Genomic DNA, 25838 nt, shown 5'->3' on the forward strand with positions numbered 1-25838 from the left:
TTGCTAGTCGAGTTTGCTGCTTTGTGGGCTGATTTTTGCCATTTTAAATGGGCTGAGTTTTGTCCTTTTGAGGACCCAGTTCCAGTCTATTTCTGGAGTTCAAGATGCTACTAAAAAGGGGGTTTAGTCCCCTCTTGTTGTGCCATTCAAGCTGCCCAAGACCTCTGTTATTGGTGGCTGAGGATTTGTTTGGAAGAACTGTGGGTAATATTTGATATCAGTCTTGCGTTTTTTGAATCTATCTTGTGCTAGACCAAAATAGTTCCAGTAAAAACTTAAAAGCCAAGGGAGGCAGTCTTGCTTGTGTCTGCCTGTATCATGTCAACTATGTTCCAACTTCCAAGATGAAGATAATGCCAAATGGCAAAACCTCTGATTCTTTGTCCTTTTATGATATAATGGAATGAAGCCATCGAATCTTTTGATTCCAGCATTGTTAATCCAGGTTTGCCTGTGTATTTATTATTAAAACAAAATGAACTATTTCCCTCTTCATGGATGTTTGAGCCATTTCAAAGCATTGCTGCACTGATCTCAAAATTTAAAAATTTGAAATAACCTTTAAGATATCTGGGGTGCTTTCATAGCTCTTCTTCCCATTTCAGTGACCAGTCCATTAAAATCTTCAGAGGGCCATTTCATAAACTACTTTCAGATCATGTTCTTGTACTGTACAGTATCCTATCTTAATAACAGATTTTTAAAACTACAAGCGTTTCCAATTTCTGGGTCTAACAGACCAAAGCTCATTCTCGATAATTCATGTGCCTTTTAAGTTTTTACATAGTACTTTCCAATTTTCACGTCTAAAAGACCAAAGCACATCCTTAACAATTCCTGTCCTTTATTGCATAGCAGTTCACGATTTGCTGAAACGTATTGGTTTTTTTAAAACGGGAGGGTTTTTTCAGGAAAACGCCTAAAAAACGGCTAGAAAAAAACAAAACGTTTCCAAATCACCCAAAACGTTTTTTGGCCGTTTTTTTGCAGTTTCTCGGGTGGATACGTATCCAAAACGTAAAACGGCGTTTTGGCCCTTCAGGCAGCCGTTTCCGGTATCTTAGCCCCCTAACCTATAAGCTCCTATTTGCCTTGTGCATATGAAAGCTTGGACATATTTGCACCAACATTGAGTTTTGGAGCAACAAGTTTGGAGGTTCTTTGTCATCTTGGAGCTAGTTTGGAGCTGTCTAGGGGTGTTGATCCCAATGCAAATCTGGTAGTCGAACGAAGAGTTGAAGGAAGTGAACTAACAAGACCAAGCATGGAACAGGTGACTTGTGAGGGAAGCAATAGTTGTGCAACTTGATGAATTCATGCCTCTAGTTTTGGTGATGAGGTTGCTCATGCTACTACTAGTACTGCTACTGAGGTTGGAGAGGAGTTTGAGGAGTCCTCAAACTCTGAGCTAGATGATGTTGATGTAGCTCCTAGTGATGATCCCATTTGTAGTAGTGGTGATGAGTTTAATGAGTGATCATGTCGATCAGTGATTGGCATAGTTACATGGGTATTTCTCCCAGGCATTGGAGAGCACGTACCCCGCGCTCCTGGGAGCTTGGGAGTTGGTAGAAAATGCTCCAAAACTGTTGGGAGCTTCAACTTGTACTTTTTTGGAGCTTTTCGAGAGTTTCACTGCAACAAATTTTGACGTTTTGGGTACTTATTTTGAGCAGGGAAGGTACCATTTGTTTATTTTCTAAGTGATACATGCCAGGTGAGGGGGCTGGACTCCATGAACTTTGTAAAGTGACAAAGATGTGGAGATGTAGCAAAGGTTTCAACAAAATATAAACTATTGCCAATCATTTCTTGATAGTTTTGTTGCAAACCTTTAAGTTAAACAATTGCAAATAAAATAAGTCTACTCTCTTGAAGCCTATCTTGCAGCTTTAATGATAAGTTTCAACGAATTAAGTGATGGTCAGAAAGAGAGAGTAGTGTGTTAGTTTCATTTTATAAATTTCCACACTTGAATTTCGAAGTCGAAAATACTATAGCATTGGATGAAATCACATAATAATAGAGTAATAACAACCTTTTTTATAACAAGAGCCACACTTTTGGAGATATTCTTTAAAGGATCCTTATTAAGTTTCCTATAGATCCCGCTATGACAAAGGTGGTGCAACATTTTCTTTCGGTAATCCTGTTTATCTAGAATAACCACAACACGAACCTTGTAGGCTTTCATAACAACAATGTCCTTGTTATTGTTTAACAACTTGCGAGTGTCAAACTCAAGTTTTCTAATGTTGTTCTTGGATGGTTTTGTCTTTCTGAGGATAAAATAACAGTAATGTCTGATGATAATTTTAGTAACGTTCATGTCATATCCCTCTCGTAAATAACCCGAGGTAAAAACAATCATGTTGGGAAACTTCGCCTATATTCAATTCCAATAATTTGGCATGTGAAGAAAAGCCATTTACTGTATGCCATGGTTGTTCCGGCTATGTTGAGCTGGATTCAAGATACTAAACCACCAACGCTCACGGTTGACACCTCGAACGAGGTCGTCTACGATGACATCTTTATGGGTAATTTGTATAAAAAAAATTTAACTCCCTGCTTTTACATGCGAGGTTACCGGGGTATGTGACAGTTCAGTAAGTTTCTAATACCATATTCAATGTCACAAAAAATATCGTTAATCAGGATCATTCTAATAGCAAGGGAAAACTTTAAGCCTTTCTCAAGAAGACTATAGACTAGGTCATTATATATCAACCTTCCAATCATGCTAAGGTGGTTGTAGATGAGGGTGAGTATATCATCTCCATTAAAAGATGTATTGGTGAGTTCCTTCTAATGCTCCAAGATAAAAACAAAGCACTGAATCATGACTTCAAAACCATCCCACCTGTAGTAGACCTAAAAAAATGGTGGGATCAAATTTCGACCATGCAATGGAGGCATAAGTGGGATTATGTTTGACCGGAAGATGGCCATAATCTATCTTCCTCTCATCTCTACCACATATATTACAAGTTACTATTTTGTAACTTAATCACTTTCGAGATGTGCATGCCATCAGAAATCAATTACGTGAGCAGTTGCATGAATCTCTTGGAAAAGTTAATCGACTCACAAAAAGACGTGGCTTTGCTAAGATCAATGGGAATCCTTACAAAACTACTTGGGAGTGACAGAGAGGTTTTCGACCTTTTAGATGTTCTATGCAAGGATGTTGGGGTCGTGAGTATGGAAAATGTCTTTGATGCACTGAGAGAAGCTATGAATGTAGACTACAAAAAAAATAGGGTTCATCTTAAAGAGCTTGTCTAAGATCTTTTCTCACCGTCGTGGAAAGCTTTAGCTTTGGGGGTGGAATTTTTTATAGTTCTTCTTGCCTTTATTCAAATAGTGTGCACAATTATATCGCTTATATACAAGAAGTAGCGCCTTACCTATTTTTTTCTCTGAAATAGATAAGTGATTTGTATGTGGTTGATGATTTGTAGTTTTAATCAACCGACTATAAATCACTTATTTATTTCGAAGAAAAAAACAGCAAAGAGGCTACTACTTATGTAACGATTTAATTGTGAAGATTGTTTGAACAATGGCGAGACCCAGTATAACAATTGTCCCCACCGTTGCTAAAGCTTTCCAGGACGATGAGAAATGGTCCCGCACAAGCTCTGCAAACTGGACCCTAATTTTATCTCTGTAGTGCTTATTCACTCTTTCTTTCAATAGGGCAAAGAGATCTGCCATACTCGCGATCCCAACATCCTTGCATAGAGTGTTGAATAGGTCGGCAACCTCTTTGTCACTCCTAATCAGTTTTGTAAGGATTCCCATTGATCTGAGCAATGCCACGTCTTCTCGCGAGTCGATCAAGTCGTCAATGAGATTCACGTAACTACTCACGAAATTGCGTTCTGATGGCCTGCACATCTTCCAAGCGATTAAGTTACGGAATAGTACTTTTGGTGCCGTATGTGATATAGACCACAGGAAGATAAATTATGCCCCTCTTATGGTCGAACGTAATCCCACTTATGCCTCCATTGCATGGTCGAAATTTGATCCCAACATTTTTTAGTTCTACTGCAGTAGGGATGCTTTCGCAGTCAGCATCCAGTGCTTTATGTTTGCCTTGGAGCATTAGAAGGCAAGAGCCAATACAACTTTTAATTGAGAGGGGATGCTCAGCTTGATATGGCTCAACATCGGAAACCTGATATATAATGGCCTCGTGCAAGAAATCTAAAATATGATCACCTTTTTTTTTAGTCATCCTATCCATTATAGAATCTTTATCCTTCCAGGAAATTTTGAACAAACCCGATGTTCCATTCTGCAGCAGATTCATAAGCTCCCACTCGACCGGGCTTTCCCCCTCTTCCTCCGATCTGCTTTCCCCCACTTTCTCCAAACTTAGTAACTACGAGAACGATCCAAGGTATCTGATTCTCAAGCATCACAATGTCAGGTTCAGTATATTGGATGCAAGGAGCTTGTTTTCCCAAATAATAAGGTCATTCCTCTCATCCGGGTGATTCGAGACCCGACTCAGAGTTCTCAATACTTCTAGAATGCAGAAACCGTCCAAACATAGCATCCAAGCAAGGGTATTTCCATCGTAACCGATAATTTTTTCGTAGATGGCCCTCATTTTGTACTCCACGCTGAGGGTCGCATCCGTTGCATTCGTGGAGAAAGCCATATCATCTCGCTTGATCTTCATCTTGTTCATCATTCTACGCAGGGCTCTTTCTTTGTGATTGTTCATAGGAGCAAGCTCTTCACTTTTGTGATGAAGTGGACCCAAGGAAACTGTTTGAGGGACATATGCTTTCCTTTTTGTGTCTTTCAGGAACTTTGGAACTCTGAATATCGAAACTCGAGAATTCTCGAAATTTGTGCTGAGCCACATTCGCGGCCTTTCACCGCCCACTGATTGTCCCCGTAGCCTCTGCTGCCCGTCATCACTCTCGGCATCTGCCTGGATCTCATCACTCTCGGCATCTGCCTGGATCTCGTCGAAAGGCTTTTTCGATCTCTGCTTTCCTTGACTCGTGGAGGGAATCTCATCTAGCTTTCTTTTACCCTTGGAGTGACTCTCGGTAACTGGCTCTTCGTAGCATACCAAATTCTGTTTATTATCACTGTCCAAATAACTCTGGGTTGCCAACTCTACAGACACAGCGCTTGCATGGCCACTGCTAGACATTTTATGATCACAATTCCGGTGCAGAGAATACTTTGTGTCTCTCTTATTACAACTATGTCTCCGCTCCAGTGGAGTTTCTAAAAACTTTCTTCACCTTATATCTCATTACACACTCAAGCAAAGCTCTAGCAATCAACACAGTTATAAAGAAACAAAGAATACTCCACACAACAACGAACACATGAGTCGTCAAAGGCGAGAAACGAATGGGAGAAACCAAACATTAGAAAGGGATAAAACTGAAAAATCAGGAATCACATGACTCAGAAAACAACCTACTTCATAATAATTGTTGGAAGATTACATAAGCACAGTTATAAGCACAGTTATGTAATCTTCCAACAATTATTATGAAGTACGCTGTTTTCTGAGTCATGTGATTCCTGATTTTTCAGTTTTATCCCTTTCTAATGTTTGGTTTCTCCCATTCGTTTCTCGCCTTTGCCGACTCATGTGTTCGCTGTTCTATGGAGTATTCTTTGCTTCTTTATCACTGTGTTGATTGCTAGAGTTTTACTTGAGTGTGTAATGGAGATATAAGGTAGAGAAAGTTTTTAGGAACTCGGGAGCGGAGACATAGCTGTAATAAAATGTCTGGCAGTGGCCATGCAAGCGCTGCGTCTGCAGACTTGGCACCCCAGAGTTATTCGGACAGTGATAATAAAGTGATTTTGGTGCGCAACGAAAAGTCAGATCCGGAGATTGAGTTCGAGCCAGTTCCCGAGAGTCCCTCCACGAGTGAAGTAGAGCCGACATCAAAAAATATTCTCTCCGAGGTCCAGTCAGATAACGATAATGGTGAGGAATTTCTTTACTCGCGAGGATGGGTCACCAACGCGGAATGGGGTTCTTACATGAAAGGGGATCCCTATGTTCGTCTCAGATTGTCGATATTCAGAGTTCCGAACTTCCTGAAATACACAAAAATGGAAGCATATGTCCCTCAAACAGTTTCCTTGGGTCCACATCATCACAAAAGTGAAGAGCTTGCTCCGATGGACCGTCACAAAGGAAGAGCCCTGCGTAGAATGATCATCAGGTCTAATAACAGGATGAAACTCCATCAAGATAATATGGTTTTCGCCAACAATGCAATGGAAAAGATCCTCAGCCTGGAGGACAAAATCAGGGACATCTACCAAGAAAGCATCGGTTGCTCTGGAAGGACCCTGGCTCAGATGCTATGTTTGGACGGTTGCTGCATTCTAGAAGTATTGAGAACTCTGGGTGGGTACTCGTATAACACGGATGAGAGGAATGACCCTATTTTTGGGGAAAACAAGCTCGTTGCATCCAATATACTTAAGGACATTGTGATGCTCGAAAATCAGATACCTTGGATCGTTCTCCTAGAGTTACTAAGATTGGAGTGCCCGGGGGATGACTAGGTCGAGACGGTGCTTTTGAATTTGCTGGTGGATGGAACATCAGGTTTGTTCAAAATTTCCGGTCCGGATACATCTCCTCTAATGCAATGGATAAATCAAGTTAAAGAATTTGATCATGTTTTAGGTTTCTTGCAGAAGGTCATTGTATATCAGCCTTCCATTGATGAGCAAGATCAAGATGAGCATCGCTTCTCAATTAAAAGTTGTATTGACCATTGCCTTCTAATGCGCCAAGACAAACATAAAGCACTGAATGATGACTTCGAAAGAATACCTACTGAAGTAGAACTAAATAATGCTGGGATCAAATTTCGACCATGCAATGGAGGCATAAGGGGGATTAGGTTCGACTCGGAGAGGGCCATAATTTATCTTCCTGTGTTCTCTATCACATACGGCACAGAGGTACTATTCCGTAACTTAATCGCTTTCGAGATGTGCAGGCCATCAGAACCCTGCAATTACGTGAGTAGTTACGTGAATCTCATGGACGACTTGATCGACTCGCAAAAAGACGTGACATTGCTCAGATCAATGGGAGTCCTTACAAAACTGATTGGGAGTGACAAAGAGGTTGCCGACCTATTCAACGGTCTATGCAAGGATGTTGGGACCTTGAGGATGGCGTATGTCTTCGCACAAGTGAAAATAGATGTGAATGCGTACTACAGAAATAAAATTAGGGTCCAGTTTGCAGAGCTTGTGCGGGACTATTTCTCATCGTCCTGGAAATCTCTAGCAACGGTGGCGTCAATGGCTATACTGTGTCTCGCCATTATTCAAACAATCTTCACAATTATATTGGTATATAAGAAGTAGCCTCTTTGTTGTTTTTTTGTTCGAAATAGATAAGTGATTTGTAGTCGGTTGATGATTTGCAATTTGGATCAGATGTATCACCATTCTAGTTCTAGTTGGTTTAAGCGAAGTTTACTTAGTTGGTTTAAGATAGGGAGCTTTGTAGATAGATTAAGTAATTTGAGCTTGCTTCCGGATGGCCATAGTATGTATCGAACTTGTCAGATGATGTATCTGACCGAATATTATTCACATAATTTCGTAGTGTTTGTTTAGTATTCTCCACTTCTAAATATTTTCTGTGAAAAAACATTAATATAATACAACTATGTACTAGCTATATTCGTGTATATTGGTTACAAATTTGCCAGAAATTATTAACAAAATTATATTATAAAGTTTAGAGTTATCATTGTAATATTAACGCTTCAAAAAATTACATACAAATTCTGAAGATAAAATAAAATATTTTCAACTCATTCATATAAATTATATATAAATAAATTTATTATAATTATATAAAAACATAAAATTAAAAAAAAAATTCATTTATACCAACAAAAAATAATAAAAATAAAGCGAAAAAATTATTATCTCATTCATACAATAAAAAATAATGTTAGTTTTATTATATTTATTGGAGAACTTCAAATATTTTAATTTGATTATTATATTATCGTAAATTATGTTTTATAAAGAAATTAGTAAATCTTAATTTTTAATTTTTAAGTTTCATATTTTAATCTTCCAAATTTAAGCTTCATGTTTTAATCCTCCCGATTTAAGCGGAAATATGTCGAGTGCAATACTGTGTTATTTAAGTCGAGATAGAGATAGGGATTTTTCTAATCAGTTCAAATAAATATTATGAGTGAGTTTATATTTATCTGGTTGAGTTTACATTTATCTTATTGAGTCTCAACAACATAGGTCATTTTCATCCTATGTTGCAATTGTCTTGGGGTGTTATTGTTGTGGGTGTTGTATAAGATATTTTTATTTTTTATGACGTTATTTGAATATGTATATATAAAATTAAATTAAATTTTTAATATAGTTTCAAAAATTAAGTAAATATCATCAATATGTAGATTGTAAAGTAATAATTATTTAATATTTACATATAAAAAATTAAAAAAAATACTAGTCACATTTAAACCCTAATGTACACTAAATATATAATTATAATATTTTTAAAACATATAGTTGTGATATTTTTAATGCAAATACATTTAAGTAGTGCTAATACTTAAATGAACTGTGCAATATTCAAAAAAAAATTATATAATATTAACCGTAAGAAAAATATAACAATTTTAAAAAACAATATCCTATAATTTTTCAAAAATCACTTTCATAAATATATAAAATAAAATAAATTATTATAAAACTGTAAGTATATTTAAAAAAAAACTAATAATCTCATTATATATGTTGGTGGACTTTGGTTTTCCTACACGAGTTGAAGCGATGACAAATACCATGCCATGAACATGTATAAACCTACCCCCACAGTTGCAGGATTTACAAGCAGCTTCTAAGCTATACCTTGTCAACGTTATGCTTAATCATTGTTTGAGGAGCTATGTTATCTCGTATACTACAATATCCTTGACACTTCAAAACCTTCATCCTGAAATATAAGAAGAGAGGGAATGCCATTCAGCAGTAAAAAAATTACCATTCAGCATTCAAAATTGATTTTTGCCAATTTTCATTCATTTTTCGCCGGATGGTATCATGTTTCTAAGGAGAGGAACAAAAACAAACACACCAAACACTTCAAGCCAAAAGTAAATGTTCAATGTATATATCCTTTTAACAATTTACTCGCTGGCCAGGCTTTAATTCCCATGACTATGTCACGTCAATAAATTGAACACAGTGTCTATATATATAATTTTGTGGAGTGGCATAAATAAAAGATTGAAAACCATTAGATTTTAAATAAGTATTATCTGTAATTTTGTTATTTAGTACTGTTTTTTTTGGCGTAAAAAGTGACTAATCAATTTTATATTGATTCTTTTATGTTTTAAAAATTTACAGTATTAGTGTTGTTATACACATCACTATTTTAATGTATAAAGCATGTAATTATGTTTTCACTATATAGAGTATACAGCTAAACTTGATAACATATAGAATGTAGATGAAGCTTATATCATAAATGTGTTGGGCCAAAATATTTTATTGATTTATTTTCTTAGTGTTTTTAATATATAAAATGTTAAAAATAGCTTTTATATACTGTTAGTATGTTCAATTATTTGATCATTTCTTTTTATAATAAAAAATAATCCTCTGTAAAAAGTATCATATATCACGTTGACCGCGGTTGCGCACAGAGGTAAGTAAGATGTCTTTGTTGGTAGCAAAGGTGTGATATGCGCAGCAAGCCAAGGAAGGTGCATGAATGGTTCTAACACATGGCAGGTGTAATGAGTGCGCCCCTTGGAAACCTGTTTAAACATGTAGCTTGGAACGGAACACATGAGAAAAGATTCATCACAAGCTAGAAGGAAGGAGAACCAACAGTCCAACAAGTTAAATGAAATAAAATAACAACATATGCATGAAACGCGCTGGCTCTGTTATATTAAAAAGTGAAAGTTCCAATCATACAGTACAAAAATGACCAACCACTAGTCCCGATAATGGAACCTTACAGTTACTGCTACCTACTTCTCCAAATAGAAGTACTAGCTCTGCATTGTGGAGAAGCCAAGGCTCATTACAATACTCTCCAAGATTTCTTTAAGATACACCTATCGGAAGCTTGGCTTACTAAAAATCCATACAATAAGTTATAAGTTACTATAAATAGCAAAGGGTAGGGTGACGCTTGACATTCCCCTTTGTGACTATCCATCTACACACATGACTATTCAACTACTCTATGACTGTTACATTCAACTATCGACACTTGAAGTTCCACTTTACAAGATGTTACATACAATATGCACATGTACCCATGTGAGACAAAATAGGCTTCAGCGAGCCATGCAAGACATCACTATGAATCAGACAAGTGTGGGAAGACCAACTCTTCGAAATCCTCACGATGGTTGACAGTGGCAAACTCATGCCAAGCTTGGTAGTCCGCAATGGTGTCCATGTACTATGAGGTGACATCTTTATGGAAATGAACTCTTGCCTCTGTTGCATCTGGGTACACTAATTTGGCTCCTCTGTCCAACTTGTTTGATAGCATGCACATCATTATCTTGAGTGCGGCTAGACCAATGACATACTGATGCAAGGTGTATGCATTGATCGTCAAATCTGCACTGGTTGCTATGCGCATCAACTCGTCAAAGTGCAAGTTCAACTCCTATCGGACTCGACCCTTTGTCTTTGCATTGGTGAGTGTCCCAATAGATGGAATCGCATGTGCACACACAACAAAATCCAAGCTTCTGAACAACCGTGCATGGGAAGCCTACAAACTAGTGATGAGTTGTGGGAGTTCCTCATAGTGTCGGATCTGAGTCTAGATGCATGCCTTTAACTCAACCACCATGGGCTTCATCATCTTGGGCAAGTATAACGGGGCTCCCTTGTATCTAATTTCCCATGTTTGCATGCGGTTGACATCAGTATGCAAGTTTGACAAGATACATGCTCTCTTAGCACAACACTATTGCAAACTGTTGAGATGGACAACTGCCTTATGCACGGTACCAAATATGTAATACAACGTTCGCATGACTGTCTCAAGGGACGATACTTCATCCAGTTTCGCCTTCTTTATCTCCACCTTGGCGGACGCTGTAACAAGTTCTCCTCCCTTCTTCGCCGTCTATAACTCCTTAGCCATTCACTTGTTCTCTACTATCAAGAAGCGAACACTCGAGCTAGTGGCTTCGGCATATGCTCTAGTAGCATCAACCTATCCTACTGGATGCTTGTGAACATCGAATATGATCACCTATTCCTCAAACTACACAGGAGATGTGTGGACATCCAGAGTAGACACTGTGCAATTGCACAAATCTATGTTGCGACTTGTCGAATGATATGTTGTGCATCTCTTCTTCCGGATTATCTCCAAGGATCTTAGTATCTCCTTGGTCGCTTGGGACTTTCTTTTCTTCCAGATCTGGTGAAGCTGGTGGGCTGACCTCTTGGTCGTAAGGGTCAACCTCTTGGTGGAATCTTCTTCCAATTCCTCCTCTATAGCAATTAAACCTGGTGGGAGAACTTCACCATCAGGTTCGTCAAAGATTTCTGGTGTTGATCAAGTTGAAGTTTCAATAGTTACAAATTGTCTGAGGGGTAATCGGTTGATCATCTTCTAGTAAATTAACAACTTCTGAATGTTCAAATTCGAAGTGCAGATGTTTGGGTAAATGAACAACAGTTTCAGAAAGAGGTTCCTAAACAACTTCAGGTTCAGATGTAACTTCTGTTTGAATTGGGTTAGATTCTGGATTAACTTCTAGTTGAACTAATTCAAGTTCAAAAGTAATTTCATGCTGAGCAACTTGAAGTTGAGGATCAACTTGTTGTTGAACAACGTTGGTTACTCTTTCATTAGGATCATTGCTAATGTCCTCAGGTAATTGTGAAACTTCTTCAAAAATAGATGGGCGAAAAATAGTTGGAGTAACTGGAGTGTCAGTACTTGCCGAAATAGATGATTAAGCTAATTCAGATGAAGAACTAGGATTTCTTGATGTACTAGACTCAGTTAAGCGAGACCACTTTGTCTGAATTAGTGTCGCTTTGGGAGGCAAAGGCGGTTTTATCGTTGTTCTCCACGAACAATGGGATAGGGGTTGATGTTCCTCCATGATTGCTGATTAATTTTATTATCAAAAAGGAAATAAACAAAAAGGGGTATACTAGGCAAAAGGTTTACCAAGCAACTGTGAACTGCAGAATACCTTTTGGCGAACCAAGAAGTACGGGTAGACAATCTCCCCGAATGATGTGTTCGGTATATCGCAGTTTACAAGGCAGCCAACTCGGTTACTTAAGGATGGATAGAAACCTATAGCTGTCCTCCCACATATACCCGAAGGTATGTGGAGGTCGAGTCTGTATAAGCATTGTCTAATGGAAAACCACACAATGAGAGCATTCCCATATACTTTATGTACTGTAACACTACCCTATATACCTGAAGGTACGTGGACGAGCTACGATATACTCACATACGTGGAATGAGGTATCACGCTCGAGATGTATTGTAGACAAGTTAGCGACAACTGCTTTGTTTTATGACGTCGGGACATGTTTCTAGCCTAGAACCACTAAATGTTCTCATTAATGACAATGCTCCATTAGTTAAATTGATGTTAATTTTAAGTTGATCTTGCTTAGAAATTTTCCTTTCAAGTTCACCACATGATGTATTCTGAAATTCCTAGGAATGCAACTATCATGATAAGCATTCTTTCCATTCAATTTAACAATGAAAATCCTAGCTACTTAGGGATAGAGAAATCAAATTTCTTTTGATCAAAGAGGAAAGAGCACAATCTAAATGCAATTTCCCTACACTATTCCTATCATCACACTCAAACTTTTTCAATGCAACATGCATGTATTTCTTTTCGATTCCCTTAATGTGAATATGAACAAAAAGAAAATGTGCACACACAATCAATCAATCTTTCATATGAACGAAGACTTTTAATGCAGTTCAAATTTGAAGGAAGAGAAGACTTTACGACACTTTCTTTCGAATGAAGATTAATCAATTATATCCCAACTTTGACTATTGATCGATAGTGACAAAGAAACCATGAAGAAACATTAATCAATCCTATCAAAGTTGGGTTAGACCAAGAGATAAAAACTCATTTTCTAAGACATAACATTCATTGATCAATCAACAAACAGTCAAACAGAGAAAATTTTGCAAAAAACTCTTTCCAAAGGTGGGAAACTAATCCTAGGAGGATCAGCGTAGCTCAGAGTAGGAGACAGTGCACTTCAGAGCACTGTCCCTAAGTTAGGGATGCTTTGCAGTGCATTGTGTCCCTCACAAGCCTGTGCTGGTGACAATAAGCCATTTCAAGAGGCATTTCTACACAGTTTTGACCAATTTTTCAATGTAAACAACTGAATTACAATAAATGAACACAAATAAAGCCTACAAGGATGTCTTAGGAGGTGGATAAGCTACTAGGAAAGAGGATTCTTCCCCAGTGGAGTCGCCAATTTGTTTTGGAGAATTTAGCATCTACGGATAAACACTAAGTCATTAGACAAGTTGTGCCTAGAACAATAGTTTAAAGTGTTTTAGACTTTTCCTATAAACAATAGATAAGATGAGAAAATAGAAGGACTACCTGTAGTTCCGCTTTCCTCTCGTCTCCCTTGTATCGATTCCGTTGCTTCTTCCCGTACCTAATATGCTTGAGAAGTACCCTGTAAACACAACAGAAGACAAAAACCGATCAAAGCATACGATCCATTGAATATAAATGAAAAGAATTAGAAGCAATTCATACATATAAGCATTATGAAAGAACACAACATATGGAAAAAGGTTCAAACGCTTTATTAGATAGAAGAAGGAATTACAACCATTAATGTTTGATTCAAAGTCATTCCTCCAACTTGGATCCCATCCACATCATATCAAAAGTAAGACAAGCTTGTGGCATCACATCATTTGCTCCAAGGTCAAGTCTCATAGCAGCATTATCTCCTTACAATTCAACATAATCCAGCCCCTAATCACTTAGATGAGTGGTCAATTTATAGGAAGATGAAGGAGGTTTTATCATTAATGGTGACATTAAATGGCCTTCCATACTTAGAATTAGTTCCATGGAGGAAGGGATGAGAGGATAGGATGCTCCTTAACTCATTCCTCATCCATTTTCGAGCTCATACGAGTTGATAAGACAGGGAAACTTATAGATGACTCCAAAAGATAATAATATTCCCCAAACCCTATGTGAATTTCGCTCATTCTCGCCTAGTGTAGGTGAAAGGAAGCCTAAGTGCTCTATATATCACCCTGGCAGTGTACTTAACTGCTCTATAACGCACCTTCATAAGGGCTTACCTGTGCTGGTCCCTCTAGAGGCAATTTTTGGATGTCTTCAAGTCATGAAACTGTCTGGGAAGGAGGCATTCAAAGGGTTGACTTGTTTAGGGCATGAAATAACTAAATTTAGGGTTTGATGAGCCCTAAAAAACTGATCTGAATGTTGGGATTTTATGTGCCCAAATGGATCTGTAACATGTTGCTGCCAAGAAAATCTATCAAGCCTCCCGTTGGTCAACCAAAGAGTTTAGTCAGACAGAGACCCTAGACTTCACTCCAAAAAATTGCACAGAAGCTACCAACATGCACGCTTTCACTAACTAAAGAAATTTCATATACATGCCAGACAAAAACCCTCTTCCTGTCATTGCAATGTCCTAAAAAAATGCGTAGTTTTCTTAGCCAACCACTTTGTCACCCGACCTGCTGGTCCTCCTAAAAACTTTGAAGTTCACATGGTTTTCTGCCAAGCTGCCCAACATCCCACTCAACCCAGAAATTGTGCAGGGATGTCTTGTAGGCCAACCTCCTAGCTCTGCGCAATTTTGGCCAACAGCCTCCCGCAACCCACTACGATCCTCCCTGAAGAATCTATGTAGTGTTCACTCCCAGTGTCCCCTTATTGCCCACACTGTCTCCTTACAAAAATTGTGCAGATCTGCCCTCCAGTCGAGCTAGATCCCGCAGACAATCACTGCTGATATAGATTGCCTATCTCAGCCTCCGAGTGACCTCTGCACAATTTTCATTGACAATGCCCTAGAGCCCGCATCCCGACCTGAAATGTGATTTGCGTAGTCTCAGAAACTTATCCTCTCTCCCAGTCACCTGCAGCCTAAAGCGAAAGATGATGCATCATGGTAGACTAGGCGATTTATGGATTTGATGTCCTCTCGTCATGAGTGATTGAAGATACAGGTACATGGATGAGACACGAGGTGATGACGAATGAGATGAACAAGGAGCACATGCTAGGAGACTTGTTCGCGAACGGACCAACACACGAAGTGTACCTAGTAGCAAGCAAAGGAGACACATGCGCATGCATGAACTATCAAGCAAACACTAAGACCGTCGAAGAATTTGCACACCTTGCCATACAAAGGTGAAGCTATGATACACCAAGAGCACACTCATCACTCAAAAACACTGCAAGTCGACATGGACACCATCATCAGCGTGAACATACCAGCACTGTCGTGTCAAGTCATGTCATGAGTCATCTCGACCACATCGCAATTGTGGGTCGTACTGTTAAAATCAATGTAATGTAATGTGGAAGTCCAAGAGATCCACATGTAAAGTTTAAGAGTCATGTAAGTCAAACAATCATGAGGGAAGTCGAACAGTCACAAGGGTCAGTTTCACCATTTGCTATATATAGCCCTCAGTTGTACATGCAAGGGAATTTTCACCTTGGCTCCTCCCACATAGCCTTGAGAGTCTGTAATATCTTCTTTGAGGAGCAAGCAGTGGATCCAACACCCCACTATCGGGGTTAGTGATGTAATGGTGTGACAAATGTATCTTGAAACTTTCACACATGTATTTTATTCATTGGTAGGACTATTATTTGGATGCCTGTAATGCGTGCTGCTTTAACTTGTATTAAGATCGTTGAACCATTTCAGTTGTTTTAGTACATATGTTGTTGGAAATGTGTTGTATTAGTTGCTAACGTTGTTTCACCCGTGTGGTTTATCCCGCTGAACACTCAATAGATTCATTCCTGTAAACTTGTTATAACGCCCGTCGCATTCGTGTAGACTATTTCGTTTGGTGTTGTACGTGTTATCTGTTCACCTTGTGTTTGTGACTGCCGCATCCCTGTGGACTACTCTGCCGAAAACTGTGCATGTCCTATTTTGTTGTGTGTCTTTAGCAGAGTTGGGACGATTCCCTTTCAACCCGAGACTCACTTTCAACCTCGTTGTTCAAATACAAAGTAAACCACTCTCATGTGTTGACAAAGAAGAGCTAAGGAAATATTTAAGATAATGGCAATCAGGCCATCATACTAGATGGGAGTCCTACACCAAACGATGTGAGGCCTATTTGGGAATTCATACCAGGGAGGTCCCCCGAATGTTGGTGGGTACAACACCGTCAACATAATGGTATTAATGTTTGTTATGCCATTACATTTTACCATGATAAAATTTATTGTTTGTAAGGGTGGAAGGTAGCTCCATGTAAAGAAGTTAATCGCCTTAACTACTACCATTCAAATGAAGGAATTGTACAATATGGATAAATAAAGCTTTGTCTCTGTGGTTTGTTGTACCAATGTGATGGAGGGAAAGGATGGGGATCTCAATCCAATAAGTGGATATCCTAGTCAGGTTAGTTGGTCCTTTATAATATTCAACGACTAGGATAATGCATCAGTCAAATTAGTGGGTAGATTGCACTGAAGGAATTCCTTATGGCATAATTATATAACTACGATCAAATGGTTAATGACATTTTGATACAATGACTTTAGGTCATATGGAATGGCAGAGTGGGCTAATATTCACCCATGGGCTAATTTTCTATACTTTTTCCATAAAAAAGATACGTTAATTTCCATTTTTTTGTGAAAATGGTTCGCCCAAATTTTATAGAATGAAATTATTTTACCCCGAAAATTGCCAAAAAATTATATATAAACTATATAAAGATATTATAAATTTGAATATTTTACAAAAATATCTCCAAACATTGTATAGATTTCATATTATGGACTAGTGGGATATGCCAAGGTTTCTAAACTTTAAGATAAATTTCCATACTAAAAAAATCCCCTGGAGTGGGCCCTCGTCAATGACCCTTGAACCATCTGATGAGATCATATCAATAACATTGGTTCCATCAAACGATCATGAATCACATCATATCACAACATGCATGATAGTTAGAGTTAAATATTTGGTTACATATAGTACATTTCGAAGACAGGGATAAAAGATAAATTGAGTTATGAAATCGGTAAATCTCCAAGCCTTATTATTACACTCAAATAATAGTCTTTGATAGTATTTAAGAAATTTTAGAATAGAAATGATCTCTATAACATGAATATGAATATTTATAGGTAGGGAATAATGATACTTACAAGGGGGGTCTACAACTGGAGCTAGGGTTGAAGTTGGTGCTAGGGTTTTGACTTTGGGAACCATGGCGGGACGCACAAGGGGGGAGTGTGTCTCCCTCCTATATTTAGGTAGTTACATGCAAAAATTAGGAAGTAGGAAAGCAACACGTTAAAAAACCTTTGGAAAAGGCAATAGAAGCGAGAGGCAAAGGAACATTGGAAAGAAATGGACTTCATGAACAAGAAGGGGACAAGCCGGAAGTAAATAAGGAGAAGGAGAATGAAGGTAGCTATGGAAAACATCCTTCCATAAGGACAACGAGGGTCTGCAAACCCAAGTCGAGTACCATTCCACAGGTCATATTGAGTGATCCTACGCTTCAAGCACATAGGGATCATATGACGAAACATGCGATCATATGCAAATTTATGGGATTATGGCAGATAGAAAGGGTGCTACATATTTGGATAAGGAGTCATTGGAAGCCAAAGCAGGAAATACATCTAAATCTGGGCTCTAAGGGCTTCTTCATAGTGGTGTTCACGAGCCTAGAGGATAAGTATAGAGTGTTCGAAGGAGGTCCATATTTCTATGTTGCGACAAGACTCTACATGTGGCCATGGATGATGAACTTTGTCCTGGAGCACGAAACCTTCACATCAGTATCGGTATGGATTAGAATTTACTCCATCCCTCTGGATTATTGGCTACCAGAATCTCTGAAAACAATAGGCAATAAGCTGGGGCATTTTCTAAAGATCTCAGAGGTGACTCTGAAAGGAAAATATACCTCCTTTGCCCGGATCTGTGTGGAAATGGACTTATCTAGAGCTCTTCCGGAAGCAATAATTCTAGAAGTGTATGATGAAGAATGGGTTCATACTGTGGACTATGAGAACATCCCATTTAGGTGTCGCAAATTCCATGAACATGGGCATTTATTCAGAGACTACCCAGCAAACAATATGGAAGGAAATGAGAAAACTGCTGAGGATAAGAATCATGAGGTTTTCACCAAGGTTGGGAGCAAAGGGAAAGGTGGTAAAAGAAGATGAATGGGGATAGACATTCAAGACACAATCGGTTCAAAATCTTAGAGGAAGAAGAGGGGAACAAGGAAACAGTCCAAGATATGGAGAACATAATCAATGAAAAGGAAAAGGAAGATGCCATGGAGGATATCACGGTAAATAACTAGCAAAAGGATGATCTACCAAGCTGCATGGAGATAAGTAGGGACCAGGAAATGACTCCAAGTGAAGTGGGAACGGAGGACTATGAGCTATAGGAAATTCTAGATAAAGAAAATCTAGATCTAGAAAAAATTTTGGAACAAGGGACAACCATAGGAGTGGACTCCTTGCCAAAAGAGGACTATGACAGGGTACAATAGCTCTTTCTATGGAGATCACAAGAAAAGGGAGCTGGAGTCAAAAGAAACCATGAAAGTCAAGAGCTCAATGGGGTCATAATGATGGAAAATGTACAGGCACAATCGTCAAAGAACTCAGGAAGGAAAAGAGGAAGAAAAGACAGAATGAGTTGCTCAAAGAATGTGGGAAACTACTGATTAACTCAGAAAAGATGAAAGATCTTACAAGTTACTCTTTTAATAACCTTTCTTAATGAAGCTCACAACCTGGAATATCAGAGGCACAGGAAATAAAAGGAAACAAAGGACTCTCAGTAATAGAATTAAAGAAGAAAAACAAGATATGATTTTCATTCAGGAGATAAAATGTTCAATGGAGAAGATCAAAGAAACTCATAATAAGTGGCTAATCAGATATGAGTATATAGAGGTTAAAACAAACAACTTGGCTGGGGGGATTCTCACGCTGTGGGATCCATAGAAATTTGGGATCTTGGATGCTAAAGCATCCAGGAACTATCTTTCTATGGTTTATCAACCTATAGATGATAAGGAAGTATACATGATTACAAATGTTTATGGACCACAAAAGCAAGCCGACAAACTCAAGCTTCTCATCTCCCTTGAGGATCTTAGAGCAAGACACCCCAATATGCCCTGGATTGTTGCAAGAGATTTCAATATGATAAGATCTCTCTCGGAGAAAAAAGGAGGTATTAGACAGCTAGGAAGAGATTCCTTGGCCTTCCAAAATTTTTTAATGAACATGGGGCTAGTGGACACTGAAACAATAAATGGAACCTTCACTTGGAACAACAAGAGGGGAGGAGCTTCTCAAGTTTCCTCCAAACTTGATAGATTTATTATTTCAGAGGACCTTCTTCTCACAGGCCCAACAATGACAGCTTTTATTCTACCCTTTGGAGGATCGGATCACTAGCCTGTACGGCTGGAAGCCACTTTTATGGGCATGCCCAGAAACAGACCTTTCAGGTTTGAAAATGCCTGGCTATCTCACCCTGAATTCATTAGTAATATTGACAAATGGTGGAGAGAAGATATGAACATTCAAGGCACTAAAATGTTCATGCTCCATCAGAGACTCAAATACATCAAATCAAAACTTAAAGAATGGAACAAAAAGGAATTTGGTGACATCTTCAAAGCCAAAAAAGAAGTTGAGCAAAAGCTACAAGAGATTAATCAGATAAACATCACAGATGGATTTACCGAGGAGCGGCTAAAGCTTACTGACTCTTTGTGGGAAGAATGGGAAGAGCGATGCTTGCAAGAGGAAATTTTCTGGTGGCAGAAATCAAGGATACAGTGGATTAGGGAGGGAGAAAGGAATACAATTTTTTTTCATAAATCCACCATGGCTCACAGGGCACATAACAAAATCACTAAGCTCAAATATTCTTAAGGAATAGAGCTTGTCACTCACAACGATATGGAACGAGTCCTTGTACAACACTTCCTTAGTATAGCAGAGGAACCCTTGGAGGATAGATCGAGGTTCATTTAACAATTCACTCAATATATCCCTCAACTGGTCACGAGAGAAGATAACCATAATCTTAACAGGCCAGTGTCGGAAGAGGAGATCAGCGGAGTGATTAATGAAATGCAAAATGGAAAAGCCCCAGGCCCAGATGGGTTCAATGTGGACTTTTTCAAAGCCTACTAGGAAACTGCCAGACAAGATATCCTTGGGGTTGTGGAAGAGTCAAGAAAATTTAAAAAGGTTCTGAAGGCTCTTAATGCTTCCTTCATAACTCTGATCCGAAAACAGGAAAATTCCATGACTCCGAATGGTTTCAGACCCATAGCCTTATGTAATGTGGTGTACAAAATCATTTCCAAAGTGATAGCCAATAGACTCAAGCCCCTTCTACCATCTCTCATCTCGAAGGAGCAAACGAGCTATGTGGAAGGAAGAAAAATCCTCAACAACATCATCCAAGCACATGAGGTGGTACACTCTCTCAAAGGCAACAAACAATCTGGTATGATCATTCAGTTGGACCTAGAGAAAGCCTATGACAAGATAAGTTGGTCTTAAATAAGAGCAATTCTAAGGGCCTATGGCTTCGACCAGAATTGGATAAGATGGGTTATGCCACTCGTCACGATGACCAGTTTCTCTATACTACTCAATGGAGCTCCATCAAGAACCTTCACACCATCCAGATGTCTTAGATAGGGAGATCCACTCTCACCTTTCCTCTTCATTCTCATGATGGAAGGGCTAGGTAGAGCGTTCAAAGTGGCAAATGCTGAAGGACAAATCCATGGTATCAAACTCACCGAAGATGGAGCAGAAAATACACATCAAAAATTTGTGGATGATACTATGCTACAGGGTATACCCACAGTCAGGGAAGCCAAAGAGATCAAACATATATTGAATGAATTTGCTACGGCAGCAGGCACAGAGGTAAGCCTCAACAAATCCAAAGTTTTTTTCTTTAACACCGATATTGCTATTCAGAGAAATATTATTAGAATTCTTGGGTTTCAAAGGGAATAGCTACCTTCCAAGTATCTAGGCATACCTCTTACAGATAAACCTTTGAGCAAGAGTGTGTGGGAGCCAACAATTAAAGGACAAGGTCAGAAAATGGACACACAGGTCACTAAATTTGGCAGGGTGCCTGGTGCTCACACAAGCAGTCTTGCAGGAAATTCCCATTTTCATGTTCTCATCTCTTCCTGCTCCTAAAGGAATTAAGCAACAAAATAGGAGTATACAAAGGGATTTTTTGTGGGGTAGAGGTGAAGAGAAAAAGAAGTGGGCTTTAGTAGCTTGGGACAAGATTTGCAATCCCAAAAACCATGGTGGCTTGGGGATTCATGACCCTAAAACCCTTAGTAGAGTTTCGGGAGCCAAACTTTGGTGGAGATGGATTAAGGAATCGGTAGCTCCCTGGGCTAAGCTGTGGAAACAAAAATATGCCAAGTATTGGTAGGAGAAGGATCACATTAGAATGTCAAGGAAAATCAAGGGCTCCCATATTTGGAATCTAGACTGGGAGAATAAAAGTATTGTTCAGGAACACAGCTTTTAGGAAATTCGAGCAGGGAACCTAGCAAGATTGTGGGAGGACAGCTGGAAACAGGAACCAAACCTTTATAAGGATGAATTAGCAGGTCTCAAGAGATACACAGATAACAAAGGGCTGATTATGGTTAAATATTTGTGGGACCAGGATAGGGATAATGGAAAATGGAGAAATTGGAAGGATCTAGGCCACAGTGATGACAGTCCTTTCAAGGTCCTGGCAAGAACACTCGCCCAGGAGTTAGAGCATAGAAGGATTCTGGTATCCTCCTTACCTGACCAATTAAGATGGGGAAGAACACTGAAGGCAACTTTAACCTCAAAGAAGCTAAACAGGAAGTAACAAAATTTAACTATCCGAATCCTGATCTAGTCTGGAAGAAATTATGGCAAATCCCCCACTGGATGAAGATAAATTTGTTCATCTGGTTAGTGTATCAATGGAAAATCTTAACCTGGGAGAATCTAAAAAAAAGGCTTTATTGGCCCCTCCCAATGTTACCTCTATGGCTCTCAAGAGGAGACGATGGATCACCTTCTCAACCTCTGTCCTTTCACATCAAACGTATGGAACTGGGTGGCCTTAATATTTAGGCAAATAGATAGGGATAGTCTCAGCGTATCCAATACTTTGAAGAACTGGCAGGAAAATTTCTCAGGGAATGAAATCATTAATAAAGCTCGGATTCTGGTACCAGGCTTTGTTATCTGGAATGTTTGGAAAGAACGCAACAATCTAATCTTCAAAAACAGAGCAAGAGAGCCCCAACACATAATTGCCAAAATTCTGAGGCAGCTCAAAGACACAATAAGAAGGCTTTTGCGGAATCTTCCTAAGGATCCTCCTCTACCTCAAGAGTGAGCATTATTACGCATTTGGGTCTCCAATCCATAAACCCACAGGGCTTAATCAAGGGAGTAAGCCAAATTAATGCAAATATTAATATTTGGAAGCCTCCTCCTCATGGCTTTCTAAAGCTTAATATAGACGGAGCTTCTAAAGGCAATCCAGGGTTAGCAAGCTTTGGAGGGAATATAAGAGATGAAAAGGGTCAGATAAAGAAGACCTTCCATGGCCACTTAGGCAAGGCTACTAACAACATGGTGGAGCTCATGGCACTAGAACAAGGCTTGGAAATTTTGTTAGATTCTAATTTGCATAATGTCATCATTGAAGCAGATTCAAAATTGATTATTAGAGCGGCTAAGAAAATATGTAATGGTACTTCTCCAAATAAAGTATCAAAGCACTGGAGGCTTTTGTAGGTCTTTCACCGTATCCACTCCCACCTGCAAACCTTAAAAACTGTTAGCGTTGTCCATGTGAAGAGGAAAGCTAACATGTTAGCGGATCGCCTAGTGAACGAGGGAGTCACCAACATGGATAGGGATTCTCGGTATGAATGGGATCTAGTACCCCCAGGCAAACTGTTGGAGGACTGTCTCTATTTGGCAGACAAAGATATAGAGCTATGGATTCACAGGAAGGACTGAGATGGTACAGAAGACAGGAGGGAGGATAGGGTACCCTAAACTGTCAGCCCTCTTTGGGTATGGGCCACTATCCACAGCTCAGTATTCCTTCGGACCTGCTATAGAAGTACTATAGGTTGGGTTGTCCATGGTACAAAACATTATGTGGAAATTTTGATGGCGTTTTGTGCTGGACAATGATTTTGGGAGGACGGCACAAGAACCGTCCGATGCACGAGATCATTGGCTATTGCTTGGCGAAAAAGCGTGGTAGTTATTCTGCGAGGCGTTGTTTTCTAAAACCACAAGAGGTTTATTGGGCGGGGTCTAAGTGGTATCGGGTTTTTTTGAGGAAGGCTCTGATTCCACTCGTCGTGTGACACGTAGCAGGGAGAGGTGAAAGAATACTGCTCTTATCGGATGGTTATCCCTCATGCGACTTATCCACCCGATATCTCCGTAAACTGTTGGATCCTCGGCGGGAGATCAATGGTGTATGTTTGATTGTGCAAGTTAGCTTGGTGTCTCGGACCCGAAAAAAGTTTAGAGGGCTGGAATAAAGTTTACGTCGGGTCCATAAGAAAGGTTTGGTGTGGGTTGTTGTGGGCCCGCGATTAGTGTGTGTCTAGTGGATACTGACAGGTCAGTTTGGGAGGTATGCGACTCTACAAGCTCAATGAAGGTTCTAGTTGGTATACTTTTTGGAAGTCTGGTGAACCCTCACTTATGAATTCTATTGAGGGCTCGAACTCTTTTAGTGCTAGACGTCATGACCAGATGGTCTATTGCTTGCCTATTGTCTAGAGTAAATGGATGTAACCCCCTGGTTGTCTTGTTAGGACTTTGCATGGTTTTGGATGCATGGTTCGGTACTTTGTCTGCACAGCTGCCTGATGAACTCTCACGGAGCTGGTGCGGCAACTTGTAAATTATGTATTATTGACTAGATTAATAGAAGGTCCTACTCTTAACTGATTAAAAAAAAGAACATTTATGGGTAAAATTGTTGATAAGACAGATTTGTAATGCATTTACTTGTTCGTTGGTAGATATTCCTGAGGAATTCTAGATTTTCAAAAACATACAGACTTTGTGCCCAAAGTTTAAAGGTGTATCCTCTATAATTCTAGCTACCTCACAAGGAGGCTCCATCCCTAGTAGGAGTTGAATGTTGTAGCCCATTCTGACGCTCCTTAAAATTGAGCTACCTCTTTAAATTCTACCTCACATAGATCTTTATCTTGATTAATACTTTCCTTATTCTATCTCTCGTAAGAAAAAATCATTATCCTAACCTACCTTTTACATTTAATCTTTGCCTTAACCTTTTTAAAGATAAATCAAAATCAGTCTCCTCTTGAATCATTGTAGCCTAAGCATGATGATCACATATAAACATACACACATGTATTATTAACATTAGTCTAGGAAATGATTAAATGATTAGCATTACTAACTAAATATCATCTTAATACTTATTAATAACTAATGATGTCCACAACAAGTGGGGTAAGTGTCCGAAAAAAGGGGGGAATGATGCACACAAAAGGTGGAATATAAAAAAAAATGCATTATGATTATGTTAACACATATTCTTTAATTAACACTTGTATTAACTATGCTAAATTATAACAATTTAATCTTATTCAAGTAAACATCACTAGAAAATATGTCATCATATGCTCATGCTTAGTTTAATGGAGTCCAAAGGGGTCAAAATATAATGAGGGCCCACAGAGCAATAATAATGTAAGGGCTCAACAATAACAATAGTTGGTTTCTATGGGGAAAACAATAACAATATTGGGGTTACACTAGTATTATAGAGGGTCACCTAGGCAAAAGTAGTGCTTTATAACATGTTCTACAAAGTGACCTATGTTACAATATGTGTTGTTGAGAACAAAGGGCACCTTATAGAGGCTAGAGAAAATGATCACTTTGTTAGGCACACATCACCGTGACCCATGTTACAATGTGTGTTGTTGAGAAAAAAGGCCACGTTATAGAGACTAGAGAAAATCATCACTTTGTTAGGCACACATCACCCTAGGATACACCTCTGCATCCAACTAAGATTCCTACCAATCCATGTTGACATGAAGGAGAACAAACTAGCCATAATACCAACAATTTGATGTTTAATTTGGAATTGATACCTAACATTTAAAACAATATTAATAACAAAAATGTATTTATATATGGGTCATAAATCAAATATTTAAAGCAAGTAAAAATATTTCAAAATTAATTATGTATAATATATACAGAGCAATTGAAATAAAAGATTTCTCATTACACTCATAAGTGCTCTCTAGATTCCAATATGAAAGAAATGTATAACTGAATTCATTGTACTTAAAAGCAAATTATCAACAACAAAAAAGTATTTCAAATACAATATTTCCCTACCCACATTAGAGTTAAATCATTTCAATTGTGTGTTATTTAATATGATGGAGGGATATATGCAGGTCC

At 38.7% G+C, this 25838-nt stretch overlaps 2 protein-coding genes across 2 annotated transcripts in view; both read left to right on the forward strand.

Moving 5' to 3' along the window:
* LOC149196991 (uncharacterized) overlaps positions 1-25838 on the forward strand; it is a 74682-nt gene that overhangs the window by 31897 nt on the left and 16947 nt on the right. The window lies entirely within an intron of this gene.
* LOC149196993 (putative UPF0481 protein At3g02645) lies at positions 5773-7389 on the forward strand. Its single transcript, XM_089406193.1, has 2 exons — positions 5773-6553; positions 6695-7389. The coding sequence occupies exons 1-2, from the start codon at positions 5773-5775 to the stop codon at positions 7387-7389; spliced, it is 1476 nt and encodes a 491-aa protein (XP_089262319.1).

Source organism: Pinus tabuliformis, chromosome 2_2 (genome assembly GCF_031772625.1).
Source record: "Pinus tabuliformis cultivar Carrire ecotype Pingquan chromosome 2_2, CPIR1, whole genome shotgun sequence".
NCBI classification, from domain to species: Eukaryota; Viridiplantae; Streptophyta; class Pinopsida; order Pinales; family Pinaceae; genus Pinus; species Pinus tabuliformis.

Excerpts from the sequence above, each read along its gene's own strand:
- LOC149196993 (XM_089406193.1), top strand. The coding sequence starts at position 5,773 with ATGTCTGGCAGTGGCCATGCAAGCGCTGCGTCTGCAGACTTGGCACCC. Across the intron at positions 6,554-6,694 it reads AGAGTTACTAAGATTGGAGT|GTTTCTTGCAGAAGGTCATT; the intron begins GCCCGGGGGATG and ends ATCATGTTTTAG.